Source organism: Miscanthus floridulus, chromosome 14 (assembly GCF_019320115.1).
Source record: "Miscanthus floridulus cultivar M001 chromosome 14, ASM1932011v1, whole genome shotgun sequence".
Lineage (NCBI taxonomy): Eukaryota > Viridiplantae > Streptophyta > Magnoliopsida > Poales > Poaceae > Miscanthus > Miscanthus floridulus.
This window is the reverse complement of record NC_089593.1, coordinates 37,266,243-37,280,910: the sequence shown is the minus strand read 5'-3', so window position 1 is coordinate 37,280,910 and position 14,668 is coordinate 37,266,243. Positions and strand designations below refer to the sequence as shown.

The 14,668-nt window shown below is 42.9% G+C and overlaps 1 protein-coding gene across 1 annotated transcript; it reads right to left on the bottom strand.

Moving 5' to 3' along the window:
- Positions 1 to 5,860: 5,860 nt before the first annotated feature.
- LOC136504887 (diacylglycerol kinase 2-like) lies at positions 5,861 to 11,802 on the bottom strand. Its single transcript, XM_066499924.1, has 8 exons — positions 11,617 to 11,802; positions 9,932 to 11,040; positions 9,148 to 9,523; positions 8,943 to 9,019; positions 8,604 to 8,723; positions 8,354 to 8,518; positions 8,089 to 8,226; positions 5,861 to 7,838 (listed from the first exon to the last, which is right to left on the bottom strand). Exons 2-8 carry the CDS (start codon positions 10,997 to 10,999, stop codon positions 7,686 to 7,688), a joined length of 2,097 nt encoding a protein of 698 aa, XP_066356021.1. The 5' UTR covers positions 11,000 to 11,040; positions 11,617 to 11,802; the 3' UTR covers positions 5,861 to 7,685.
- Between the last annotated feature and the right edge of the window lie 2,866 nt (positions 11,803 to 14,668).

The window sequence follows — 14,668 nt, the reverse complement described above, 5'->3', positions numbered from 1 at the left end:
GATCACCCGACGGAGCTTGTGGGTGACCCAACTCAAGTTGTGAGCGGCTTTGGGTGATTCGCCGTGACGGAGTGTCGAAGAATCAACCCGTAGAGAGCACTTGATCCTTGCGCGGATCAAGGGGGAGCTACACCCTTGCGCGGGTGCTCCAACGAGGACTAGTGGGGAGTGGCGACTCTCCGATACCTCGGCAAAACATCGCCGCGTTCCTCTCTCTCTTTACTTTGAGCATTTACTTTGAGTATTTACTTTGAGCAATTCAATACTTATCTTTACATTCATAGAATTACCATGCTAGAGTAAGTTTGGAACATAAGTTACAAGTCATTTGTGCGTTAGTTTGATAGAAACACTTTTCCAGGTACAAGGGGTTAATTGAGCTATCCGTAGGATTTGATTATTGCAAGAAAATTTAGAATTAGCCCAATTCACCCCCCTCTCTTGGGCATCTTGATCCTTTCATCATCGATATCTTCGTCGACGGTCGCAGAGAGGAAATGAAGATTTGCAGGTGATGTATTCGCATCCTATGTTGTACCCGATGATGCAACTGCCGATATTGTTTCATCGATTCAGATGCGTTTTGGACAGATTATAAACGATCTTGCGGCATATCTAATATTTTAGGGTGGGTTGTTGGATTTCAGCATAAAGACTGCACTTTGGCTCCAGCATTCGAGGGAAGCCACTGGAAAAGAAGATGATGAAAAAATCTGGACAGAATATTATGTATTTTTATTTTAAATTTTTTTCATGTATAATTTAGGATATAGTATACCAAGTTTTAATATAATCCCCCTCCCTTCGAAAAAGCATGGCATGTATAGTCTACCATTGTTGCTATAGTTTTTGTATACCAACTTTTGCTTCCTCACGCGACCACGTCACCATTAAATGCTGACCATCCGATCCCAAATCAAATGGCTGTTATCACTTGAAGCGGATTTCCTCCGGAGCTGCTTCCATGTTTGCTCCAGAGCCACCCAGCAAAATATCTACTCGGCTTCTCTCCCCACACGTCCGGTCTCGACTCTCTCGGCGCTTCTCCTCCCGCACCCGCTGCATCACGCCACCGCCGCTCCCACCCCAGCCGATAGCCGGCGCCGCCCCCCGGCAACGCTGCGCTGCCGAGCGCCGCATTCCGTCCGCGCCCCCGGAGGTTGTGGCACCGCCGCTGGCCGCTGGTCGCAACAACGCCGCCTGCCCCGCGAGGCCGTTGCTCTGCCCTCGCCGGCTCGGCTTCACGACGCCCACCGCCTTCCCAGCACCAAAGCGCTCCACACGTCCTCCCCTCCCTCTTCCCGGCTCCGGCGGCCCGACGCGGTGCCGCACTGCCACGGGAACCGGCGCGGGCAAACCTAGCGGCATAGCCCGGGCACCTGAGCGCGTGACGCCTCCGGCGCGAGGTACTGTCATCTCTCCCTTGTTCGCAATCCGATCTGCTCCTACCTTTCACCCTGATGTTTGCCTGCTTGATACATTGTTCAGTGTTTAGCCATGACTCGTGTGTTTTCTAAATGCAAGAAGGTCACATTTGGTTACTGCAGCTACAATGATCAGCGATACTCCTCCGGCTCAGCTGCTCCTGCGGTAATGAACGGGGAAAAAAGTCTCCCACCTTTTATACTTGTCAACTCCACCTCCAACTATGAAACCGTCTCTTTTACCCTTGAACTTTCTAAAACCGTCTATTTTACCCTGTGGGCAGTTTTCAGCGGCGGTTTTGCTACAGTCACAGCGGGTTTGCTCAGTAACGGTGGGTTTGCCACAGTGCCGGTGGGTTTGAATTTATTTATTTATTTATTTTCGGTGAATTTTTGAAAAATCATAGAAAAATCATAAAATAAAAAATCTAATTTTATTAGACTCCACATGAATAGATTTACACAGTGAATATATAATACGGTATGCTTTAGTACAAATTTTTTTTAGCTTTAGATTAATTGGAAAATCCAATTTTATCTATAATTAATTAAAATTTATCTATAACTAAGTTATACATAGTCCAAGGAGTACGAAATTTTTACTATAGTTCAAGCATTCAATAATTAGCGTACCATAAAAATTTCACCATAATTGGACCATAGAAGCTGCAGCTATGAATTATTCCAATTAATTACAAATAAAATTAGATTTTTCAATTAATTTAAGGCTACAGTAAAAATTTTGTACTAAAGTATACCGTATTATATATTCACTATGTAGATCTACTCATGTGGAGTCCAACAAAATTAGATTTTTTATTTTATGATTTTTTTATGATTTACTGTGATTTTTCAAAAATTCACCAAAAATAAATAAAATAAAAAAAGAAAATTTAAACCCACTGGCACCGTAGCAAACAACCGTTACGGTAGCAAACCCACTGTTACTGTAGCAAAACTGCCGCTGAAAACCGCCCAGGGGGTAAAATAGACGGTTTTAGAAAGTTCAGGGGGTAAAACAGACGGTTTTATAGTTGGGGGTGAAGTAGACCAAGTATGAAAGGTGGGGGTTAAGTAGACTTTTTCCTAATGAATGGTCTGACCTGCCGAAGTTTGTGCAAAAATATTTCATAGATTCAAATAATATATTATTCTTTTCAAATAACAACTCACATGTTTTGCATTGGATAATCTAATACTAATAGTTAGTTCACTGTTTCATCCCAGGTTGCCTAAGACTTGAGTCCGGACTAAATTGGGACCATTTTCACCCTTCTATTGCACCCTATGTCAACATGTTATAAATTTTGACATGGGGCCACACGTCGATGGCCCCGTTCGCTTCGCTGAAAAAACAACCGAGCTGATTTGTTATGAGAGAAAAATATTGTTTCGACTGAAAAAAAAACTAAAAAAGACGGATTATAAAAGAAACGAACAGAACAAATAGTTCTTAATTTTTTATGTGCAGTGCCTTCGAAAACTGAAAAAAAAAAAAAGGAAACCATGTATCCATCTTCTCAACTGAAAAAAATAGGAAACCATGTATCCATCTTCTCGCAAACGAACGCGTCTTATAATAGTTCTGTCCCCAGCCACAGTTTCCTTAACCCTGCTGTTCAGGTACCATACTTTCCCCCTCTTTCCCAAAATCAGAAAAAAAAAACAATAAAAAATCTTTACAGTAGATTTTAATTGCTTGAATTAGATATTCCTTTCGTTCACTGAAATGCTATGCAGGGCATTGAACACCTTTTTGAGATGTAACCTTTCTTCCTCATGTACTCATAATAGGTAGCCAATCTAAAGTCTTCACAAATGTCACAAACAGCAAATATGTACAACAAAATCATGCAATGCATCATTGGCCACATTTAGTTGACCCGTGGCAACGCGCGGCGTATTGACTAGTTTGGATAGAGAGCCTAAGGTTGCAACCTCGGATAGGTCCTAGGCCAATGTCCATGGCATGTGTTGGGTCAGTCCTTAGGTGTCGCCTTCTGCTGATGCAAAAGTGAAACCACCATGACGAGAAGTCGAGAACAGGGGTGATGACATATTTGGTTCTGGTTCAGCAAGGATGTCTGACAGGATAGGGTTTTATGGCTCACACGATTCCACCTTAAATGGCCACACACTAAGTTGAGTTAGCAAAAGCAATTTGGATAGAGAGCCTAAGGTTTGATAGAGCTTCAGGTGACTGCTCCGGCTCCTCTATGCACCTAGCGAGGAGCCATCTTTCTTTTTAGCCTCAAAATGAATTAGGAGCCATGAAACTATTAGGCCGTGTTTGGCCGGGCTCCGCTCGGCCTGCTCTTGTGCGAGAGCCGGAGCCGGAGTGCCGGAGCCTCAAATTCGGGCTTCACCTGCCGTACACCAAAACGGCTTCTACTCTCTCATTTCATGGCAGAAGGGCTCCTCCGGCCTGTATCGTTTGGTGTGGCTCTGCTGCCGGAGCCAGAGCCGAAGCTGTGCGGGAGCCGCACCAAACACGCCCTTATTTCTCTTCATCAGCTCCGGCTTCGACTTCTATGCGCACTGTAGTAAGAAGCTGAAGCCATTTAGAGCCGTGCTACCCAGAGGATAAGTTTTGCACTAATCCACTTTAACATATATGGATTGAAGTAATACAGACATTACCTAATTGTGACTGGAGAGAGCAAAAGAGACATGGAGTAAGCATACCACAGCCTCGGCTTCCTATGTTGGCGTGATGGCGTCGACCATCGAGCTGTAGCGTTGGCTTCCCAGGACGGAGGGGATCTGTCGGCGCAGTTCATAGCCCACGCAGACGTGCGGTCGCGATGGAGGAGACGCCGGCGTTGTTGGCGCCCTCTAGCTGAAGAGTCAAACTCCCTCAGTGTCGTCTCGTCTCGAATTTTAAAGAGAAAACTGACCTGACCGATCCTCAAGAAATCGCTGTATAATTGTATTCCTATTCCCGTTCCTTTCCTTCCTTGGTTCCATTCCATCAAGTGTTGAACAAGATGCCATCCAACTTTCGACGATGCTCCTCTTGCTGGTAGCTTTGGACAATTGGACATCTGATTCGATCCGCCAGCGATGGACCCAGCGTGGTACACACCGGGCAAATCGGAAGCATGCATGTGCAATCAATACATAAAATTCATATTCTCGTCCTTTTTACATAATAAAGATTATCCTTGTGACCAAGATAATTAGATCAATTATTATACATAAATAAAATAAAATAAAAAGAGTCAGATTCAAAAATTAAGTCTAGAATTATCGACCGTCCAAAGGAAGTAAAGAAGTTCATTGTGACTGTCTCTGTACAATGCAATCAAAGAAGAGATGTTGTTTTGATTCATTCGTGCGGCAGAATGCATCCAACTTAATCCTGTTCTAATTGCTCCTGACTAAACTATCTATACTAAGAGTACGCCATCTTTAGGAACCATATGAACATTTTAATGTTTTACTTTTTAGTGGTATCTTTAACCACCAAATCTTGTGTTGACAAAATGTTTATATATTGAATTTACTATGAAGGAGTCATCGTTTTTTAACAAGCAAAAAAAAAAGGTATCCTTGCGAGTTGCGACCCTTCCGATCTGTAACCGAATGTTTGCTAACCTAGCTACTAAGTGATGTCACTCCAATAACTTTTATTTCCTATTAGTGTTCTTCTAGAGCCATCCGTGCAAAGAGTTGTTGTAACTGTAGCTTATTTTCGTGGAACAATATTATATAAATTTGGATATTGTAACTTTAAGGGGATATCTTTCCAGCCATATATCTTTTTCAAAACCTAATGTGAGAGCTATCTCTCAACTTAAATTTACCTAGTCTTATTAAGTTGTCCTACACTCCCATCAAAAAACCCATTAAAATGTGAATCACTAGCCTTTTTGAGTTGTGAAATAGTTTTGTCTTAGATGTACTTTTTTCTGGGTAATTGTTGTTGTAAACCATCTTCATAATTTACAGAGCCACTTGCTTAGTATTTATTTTGAATATCTAGGTTTTGGATGCCTAGACCTCCATGATCTTTTGGTTGGCAAATGATAGACCACTTAGCTAGTCTATTTTTTTCTCCTAATGATCATACTACTAAGAAAATCTTGATCTATAGTACTTAATTTTCTTTAATACCCTCGGTACTTAAAAATAGAGCATAAACATAGTCAAGGTAGATACAACTGTATTAATCAACATTAAACGTCTACCCAAAGAAAGCATTTTTTTCCTTTCCAACTAGCTAACCCCTTTTTTTAATCTGTTCTTCAATTACTTTCCCATCTTTGTTATTATGTTTTCCGAGGTGCAGCGGTATACCTAGGTTTCAAAACGGGTATGTGCCTACCTTACAACCAAATAATTATGAATAATGTATTTTATAATATTTAGCCTGCCCAAAATAAAAGATTTCGTTTTTATAAAAGTTTATTTGAGACCCGATAATTACTCAAATGTACAAAGCAACAATTTCATGTTCATTGCTTGTTGAATTTCGTGATCTACAAATATCAGTGTATCATCTGCATACTACAAGATAGATAAGCCATCTTCTATTAGATATGGTATTACCCTTTCACCTGCCTATTCTCTTAAGCTAGCAAAATGGATATGGATGCTGTGGCCCTCCTGAATGCTGGACAACTCAAATTGGCACTCTGAACAAACCTCCAGAATTCCCGGGTAGCCAAGAAACTGAAACCGATGAAAATCTGATGACCCTTGGGGTCTCCTCCAAAAAATCAAAGAGAAGCGAAAACCTGGAGACTATAATTTGTTGCGGATAATTCAATATAGCAGTTGACACTTTATGCAAATTACTGAAGTAAGATTAACATGTGGGTCTCACATTAAAAATTCGAAACTAAAACGAACTTTGTATTATAAGATCCACCCAATTCTACTAATAGATGATTAATTGAACTTAAAGACTTCTCCATGGATAATTCACTTCTCATACCCTACCCTACCCATTTGAATATGGGTAATTGGTACCCACCAAAAGCTAGAGTATTAATGATGTACGTATTTCGTTTCTATAATAAATAAATAGGTTTCAAGAATAGTGACCTTGTAGGAGAGTATAACCACCATGGATTCCAACCAGCTGAGCAATGTAACATGTATCTTGTCATTTTCACTTATTTTCAGTTCAGTATGTACAGCAGCTTCTAGTTCTAGTCTTCTACTGCTTAGTCTGTTGCTGACAGTGCTTGAAACTGAAAACAAGCTGAATCCCCCACAGAAGTCATAGCCATCTGGAATAGTTCGCTGGGTTTATGAATTCACTAGTCATCCACAAACATGGTTTGAGTTTCGTGGTAACAATTGTGATTTGATTACATATATATGGTTGGAGTTTCGTGATAACAACATTGATTTGATTACATATACCGTTGTTAAGTCATCTTCAGTAACTGTTGGCAGCCATTGTACAGAAGTTTCTCTCTTACATGAGATGCTGCAGTAGCACCGCCTTAAGTTCAGCCGAACGGGCCGAGCTGTCTGCGAGTGAATGCTGAAACGTGTATGTGAACTGCTGTATAAATGTGTTCACAGCAATGTTATCTCTGCTAGTGATAGATAACAAAATTCACCACTTACAGTAAAACTGACAGTAATAATTCAATTACCACCATTGCTTCAAGATACGAACCGACAGCAATTGTATTATTCCTACTGCTTGTTCATGTGTTGAACCAACCGTCAGTGATTTGACCGTATTGCGACCGTTACCTGTTTATTGTAAAAAAAATTCAAAACAAGCACTAGCTGACAGTGCTATGTAAGTAGTAGTAAAGAAGGAACACCGCCAGCAAGATTATAGCTAAGATTTCAACATGACACACCACAAAACATCACTTAGCAAAATTACATCTCAAAAAGTGTGGTAACAATTGCATCAACGTCACAAAAAAACAGACATCCACTCTAGTTACATTTCTCATTGAGCTCTAGTTGCAGTTACAATGGCTCTATGCGCTACAAAATTCTTTCAACAGCTGCTCCTATGAGACCAGCCACAAAGAAGCAGAGGGACTATCTTAAAAGGTACAGTCAAACACAAAAGGAAATTTCTATTTCCTCCTTGTATTGTATACACCTTCTATCTCCTCGTATTGTATACACCTTCTATCTCCATATATTGTATACACCAACTCTACCATTGTGCAGTATATACGTCTGTGCAAAGGGATTTCTCAACAGAGACATAGGTTTGGTATGAAAGGATACAAAATGGGTTAGCCTTGTGAGATGAGGGCAGCAGGACTGGATGTAGTATCAGGAGGATAAACGGAGTGCTATCTCGTGGAGAAGCAATCTCTTCTGAGACGCATCAATCACACCATTGCACTCTGCATTCACGAGGATCTCACTCATGATTGCAGCAGCATGCCCAGTAGGCTCTTCAGATGTCCTCCGCAGCATGAACATCTGCACAACATTAGGACAGCTGTTTTATTAAATATTTAGTCTACTCAAATGTAGAAAGCAGGGTGCTGAAATTGACAAGAAGTCTGTTGGTCCGCTGTCCAGTTTCTACCTCAATCATACTCCGATTAACCAACCAAGTTAAAAAACCACTAGATGATTTAAGGTCACACTAATAATGTTTATTTCATTACATGGGAAGCACTTGAAAACTCTACCTTGCAGATCCGTTGTGCATAGAGAGACAAATTACCTGTCCACGATGAGATATCTCAAGACACCCAGATGGCTGGATCCATGGTTCACCATCAACCTGGACAGGGAATGAACTGTGGAGGTGCAATCTTATAACTTTTCCTTGGGCTAACCGGTGTGCCCTTGAAAGTCCGACCTATCAACCATAGAAAAATGATTGTAAGATGCTACCTCAGCTTCATCAATACATATCAGAAGGAACAGCACCAGGTTTGAAAATGGACGACACTAACTGAAAGATATAGAGGAAGCAGACTATCTACCTGCAGTTTGCCTAGATGCCATGTCCCCGATATACAAACCACCTCAAGTATTTTGTCATGGATTGATTGCAAACTGAAATCATCATCATGTTCATTGTCGTTTTGCCACAGATCAACACCACCCATGTAGCTAGGGATATTCATTACAATCACACCTTCTGCATCCTGATGAGAATACCAGATAAGAAAGAATCCTCCAAAGATAATAAATCACAAAGTTGTGACAGATGAAAGATGCAAAGAAGGCTACCTCCGGAATTTCAATGTTTTCCCCATCAACTTCAAGGCTAACATGCCATGGTAAATCAGAACATGACCTATCCATCATATCCTTTGCACCCTCTCTAGCATATATCAGCTTGTTGACAAACTGTATGGATAAAAGTAATGCATTTAAGTTTCCCCCAACATATATAGTAAGCATTAAGCAAAGAAGGTAATATATGATCACGACTGTTTATAATGCAGAGATTTCTCTGTAGGTTTCCAGGATTTGAAAAGAAACTGTTGATTTCCTACAGAAATATTAGGACACTACCACATCCTAAGTGTAAACTGTAAAATGAAAAATAAAAAAATATATCCCTACCTGACTGCAAAATTTATCTGGTTTTTCCTCCCTAGAGGTGTGGAAGTCATAAGCAACCTTTGCATCACATCCAATACCTACAGGCCAAAACAAATGAATAATGTATATTTAGCACATTATGAGTTACAACTGAAGTAATGTATTTCAATTAAAAATATACCAAACTGTTAAGTAAGATGGTGGAAGTTTAAATGAGAAAACTTACCTAAATAATTAGTCATAAATTTTACTTGCTTGGTGCAATGACCTTCTATTCCATTCTTCTCTTTGATGGCTACATTCCAGCGATCAAGCACTGTAACAGCTGCATGGTCAACATCATTTAAAAGTGCATAAATGCCTCCTTCTCGTTCGACAGAAGATAAACCCCCTCCCCAGCGCATAACACGTGATAGGTCATTTCCAGTTCCGAGAGGAAGAATGGCGACAGGGGGAAGAGATTCATAGTTCTGCTTTTCAATGGCATCAAGAACCCAGGCTACAGTTCCATCCCCACCACAAACAAGGATTCTGAAGTGTTTCACATTGTGGAATAGTTGTAATCCAACTTCAGGTCCCTGAGAAGCACTTAGCTCAAATATCTGAAACAAGGATTGGAATTGTTAGGTGAAGCTAAGAGTATTAAATCGGTTGCAATCAGGAGTGCCAATTAAATGAATTAAGTAATCATATTTTAACTACAACACACATGGATAGATTTTAGTGCCTATTAAATTGCAAGTGGCTTACAAAAGAGAAGAAACCATAAAGCAAGATTACTCCAGCAGAGCAGTGTCGTTCAGTACTTATATCAGGTAGGACAATTGGACTACATCTGTACATCTAGAATTCTAGAATGACATAAGGTAAATTATTGTTTAAAATATTTCAGAGGATATACTCAATTATTCATAAAAAGCTACTGCTTGTAAAAAGGTTTATTTGACTCAGCAGCTGATAGGAATGGGTTTTCTATTTTTTTCTAACTAGAAAATAAGAACATTGATTACCTGTATAGGATTCAACAACATGTTCAGCCTTCTTCTAAGAGAAGGTCCATTTCTGCCTCCACTCTTGCCGTTGATGAATACCAGCAGTGGTCTTGAATCTTGTGGCAAATCAACAAGTTCATACTTTCTCACTCGTCCATTAGGAATACCAGATCGATATATTTGCTTTAGAGAATTTTGAGATAAAGGCTTTGCCAGTGCATACTTTCCATCCAGGCCCTTCAATCTAGCAAATCCTTCAATCACTGAATCAAGGACTGAGCATTTTGCGGGAATGGAATTTGTCTTGCCACCAGGATGGTTATTCACGTGTTTCTTGTTGCGTGACCTCCTACGGTTCCCAACTGTTGAATTGGCAAACCCATCCTTCATTGAGTTGATCATTCCGCTAATTCCTGAACCTAGACCAACTTCTTTCACGGATTGGGGAGGAACAATAAGCCTCCTAAGAAGGCCAAGATCACAAGTGTTTGTGGTTTCCTTCAACAGTTTGGCATGACAATCGACATGGATCTGCCGCTGGCACCACAGGCAGCGCCATATAGGAGAGACGCCAAGGAAAGGCACACCGCACGGCTCATCGCAGTAGTAGCAGAAGGAGGATATCTCCGGGTTGTCGTCCAGCTCGACCCACCTCTCAGACCAGTGATGCAGCAAGGGCGAAGCGCCAGCCTGCGCAACGCACTTGCAGTCCTTCTCAGCACGGGGAGAGCAGTTCGAGTGCGCGGCCATGCCGCAAACCGAGCAGCGGTGAACCACGTCGTCGGCGCCCTGCGTGGAGCCGAGGGACGACAGGCAAACGCAGCACGTCGACGGCTGGCCGCCGTGGAAGTGGTCCTCGGACCACGAGTGGCAGGAGCTCGGGCATCGCGATCTCCTCCACGCGGCGCGCTTCTCCCTGGCCGCCTTGGTCCAGTACAGCGCCGCCTCGCGCTGCAGCCTGAGGAGAGCGTAGATGAGCGCGGCGAGAGCAATGGAGCCCGCGGTGACGAGCCAGCCCAGGAAGTGGAGCCCGGAAGGGTCAAGCAGACGTGCCATGCTCACGAGCAAGGATCCCACCAGGTCCATGGCAGCTTGTTCGCCAGGCTTGTCGCGCAGAGAAGCAGAGCCTGCAGCAGCAGCAGCAAGAACAATGGAACCGTGGGTCGCCAGCTCGTTAGCAAGAATAATATCGCACCGCTGGCAAACAAAAGTACTAGCAAAATGCGTGCGGTGGTACCCCACGCAACCACGGGGCGGGGCCCGACGATTTTTCCTGATCTGTAGACGAAAGAAAAGCATGTTTAAATGGAAAGCAAGCCCCTCCGCTTCATGGCATTCCCCCAAGGATCACGCCTCAAAACAAGAACAAAATCCAGCCTCAACCTCCCACACGGAAATCAATTTTCTCCTCCGATTTCAGCGTAGGAATCCAGCCTCCGATGGCACCGGAATCGCTGGTCGACCCAGAGGAGAGGAGGGAACAAGGCAAAACAAAACAAATCGAACCGAATCCGGCGAGCCAACGCGGTTGCTAAGCACAAGCAGCGCGGCGGCGGGGCCTGGATCCGCGGCCGCACGGGATCCCGCATTCCCCGTCCGTGCCCACCGACTCCCCGAGGATTTCATTTGAACAAACAACCCCGCGCCGAATCCCCGAGCCCCATGCGCGCAGCAGCAGATTTGGTAGGATCGCGAGCGCTCACCTCGTCCGCGGGGCGGATGGGGGGCGAGCAAACCCTTGCTCCGCTTGGCTTGGCTTAACGAACCCTCGGCCACCGCCTCGCAGCCTCGCTTAGCTTGCCGTGCCGTTGGGTTCGGTCGGTCGGCGCTGCAGAGGAGGAGAATTCGAAGATCGTGGGTGGAGGCTGGAGGCCGATCGGCGTCGCGGCGTGCGTTTATAAAAAGGGAAAGCAAAGATGGGAGGATTCGGGGCGGGGGGAGTACAAGCGCAAGCGCGTCCTGTGCACTGACAAGGATGGGTCATGGGTGGCGTCCCAGGGACCTGGAGCTCTACGCTTTAGTACACGTCACTTGTAAACATTTCGTACGGGTTGGGCTCCTCCGCCTAAATTTTTATTGCTGTCCCATCGCATATTTAGACGTATGCATAGGATATTAAATATAGACTAATTACTAAACTAATTACATAACTTGCGACTAATTTATGAGACGAATCTTTTAAGCCTAATCAGTCCATGGTTTTATAACGTGGTGCTACAGTAAACATGTGCTAATGACGGATTAATTAGACTTAAAAAAAATCGTCTCATGGAATACCGACGGATTATGTATTTGTTTTTTATTATTATCTGAACACCCCATGCGATATCCTCATTTGACACCTCCTAAATTTTAGCCACTAGATTCAAACACCCCTTAGTATTCTAGCAGATCTTCTTTCTCAATCCTATCTTGCTATATTTTTCCCCAATCCTCAAAACATCTCCTTATTCCCTCAAATAGAATGAAACAAGCAGATTTTTTTCCCCTCAATCCTCTTTTCTTTTTCAATTCGTTGGAGCACAGTTTCCCTATACTCTAAAAGTATGCTTCTCAATTCCTTTGAGCTGCATATAGGGAATTGAATATCCTCGTTCTAGTGGAGATGCTCGTGAAATGGTTCTATACTTCTATGAGACAAAGAACTAGTACGGGAGAAACCACACATGTAAGAACTACGAGAGAAGATACCTAGTGCCGATGTAGAATGTGCAAATTCATCCAAATCTAACGCCGTGTCTGTTTGGACCCAGTAGTACTAATAGTTATTGCAAGCTAAAACTAGTACCGATGAATCCAAATAGACCGACTTACTATTAAGTATTAACTAAGGGACTACTAACTATTAGTTTGACTAATAACAGATTTGAGGCTACTGATACATGCTAATAGATACTAATAATATCAGTACATGGATCGAAATAGTTTCGTACGAATAATTAGCCAGCTAAGTATATAGCACCACAGAATCCAACACAGAAGTCGGTGTTCGGCTGAGCAAGAAGCCGCTTGTTCACACATGGCTAGTCCGTTGAGTCTTTCCACGGCGGCAGGCGGACCCGGCCGGCGTCCGAGTGTTCCGCCGTACAGCGCCGAGCCAGGCAACCAGCCAGCCACCTGCGACCGCTGCGTGCTTTGCCTCGCTGTCGCTCAAATGGTTTTTGTTTCTTCTCTGCGCCGTCTTGTCCGTCTCTTCTTCTTCTTCTTCTTTTTTTTGCCCCCTCGTCGGCGGACGGTGACAACGATGACTTGTCAATTTTGGCGTGTAGTACTACTAGCTCGAATCAGCTGGGCTGCCCTCTCGTCGTCGCCGTCGCCGTCGCGTGGTCAGCGTGGGCGTTTCGATGGGATCCAGGAGGGAGTATTGTGTAATTAGTGAGAGGTAGCTAGCGCGCCGGAAGGTGCTTTGGTTAGCGGTTGCGTGGTGCGATCATCAAGCACGTAGGGGCACTTCTAACGTACAAACCAGCGTAGTTTCTGTAGACATTAATTATACTGTTACTTAAATATTTTGCTAACGTGGTAAGGTAGTTATCGAATAGAGAGAGCAAAAATCATAAAAACCGGATCTAAGTTAGAAACCATGTCTACATGAGAACCAAGATATGAAGGGATGTGATTGGTACAGAATTGAGAGAGAATGTATATGATTAGATAAAAAATTGTTCTGTAGAAATTATTCATTTGGATCACAATTTCTATATGTAGTGTCTATGAAAATTAATAGGTATAAAAACTAGCATTGGAACTGCCCCGAGGAAGTCATGCCTGCGGTTTGTGGTTGTGGACTTGTTGCGGTAGAATTAAAGAGCCGGGCTCTCTAATCCCTATCGGCAGTTGTTGTGACACCCGTCACCTCTGTGCTGTGCCAGTGTTGATTCTCATGGGTTTGAGGTCGACTCGCCTTGTTTTGACTGTAATTAATTACAGTAGCTCTTTTTTTATACTAGAGATTCGGTTGAATTTATCAACCTGTCTTATCAGACATGGTACATTATTTTTTTCTCTCATAACAAATCAGTGAACAGTGCTTTTCAGCATGAATTTTCAGCGAAGCGAGGAGGACCTATAGCTCTGTTTTCATTTTGCTTATAGTGGTTCTTACATGGACCAACAAAATTAAAGACCCGGGAAGCCACCAAAAGATATCCCTATTCTTGTTGTTTTTCATATAAATTTTGCAGAAAGTTTGAAGCGTGCATCACGACCGAAATTAAGTGCGCTTCCAAGAAAGCACTGCATGCGTGCGTACAGACTCTATCTAGCTTAGGATTTCACAAAATTAAATGATTAATGAAAGCAGCTGCCGCAGCACCGAGTGGCTCTTTATCAATCACTTTTGTTCTTCAGGATAATTCCTGCCAAAATCTTAAATCCATCTCTCCATGGGGATCTCATGGCCCCAATATTCCCAATTCCCAAGCAGATGCAGATCCAGTGCGTGAAGAAAGCCAACTTTCGAGTTGGAAAGCGTACGGCTGCGGTGCATTCTTAGTCCCTAAGACTTCGGACTCCGGATTCCTTCTCCCTCCGAGCAAGCGGCTCAAGTAACCCAGAGGCCCTACCACTCAAGCCAAAAAGTTTTTTTTTTAATGAGAAAGCCAAAAAGGTTAACTTCAATCCTGCAAATATAATTATTCACTAGGGGTGCAGATGTTACGGGTATTTTTCTAACCGTATTCAAGACCGAATCCGTTTAGATGAGTTCAAATCATTTCATATCTGAGTCCAGATATTCAATACTCGATACGGTAT

Coding starts and splice junctions, on each gene's coding strand:
- LOC136504887 (XM_066499924.1), bottom strand. CDS start 10,999: ATGGACCTGGTGGGATCCTTGCTCGTGAGCATGGCACGTCTGCTTGAC. Junction 8,519..8,603: donor AAAACATTGAAATTCCGGAG/GTAGCCTTCTTT, acceptor TATTCTCATCAG/GATGCAGAAGGTGTGATTGT. Junction 8,227..8,353: donor GGCATCTAGGCAAACTGCAG/GTAGATAGTCTG, acceptor TATGGTTGATAG/GTCGGACTTTCAAGGGCACA.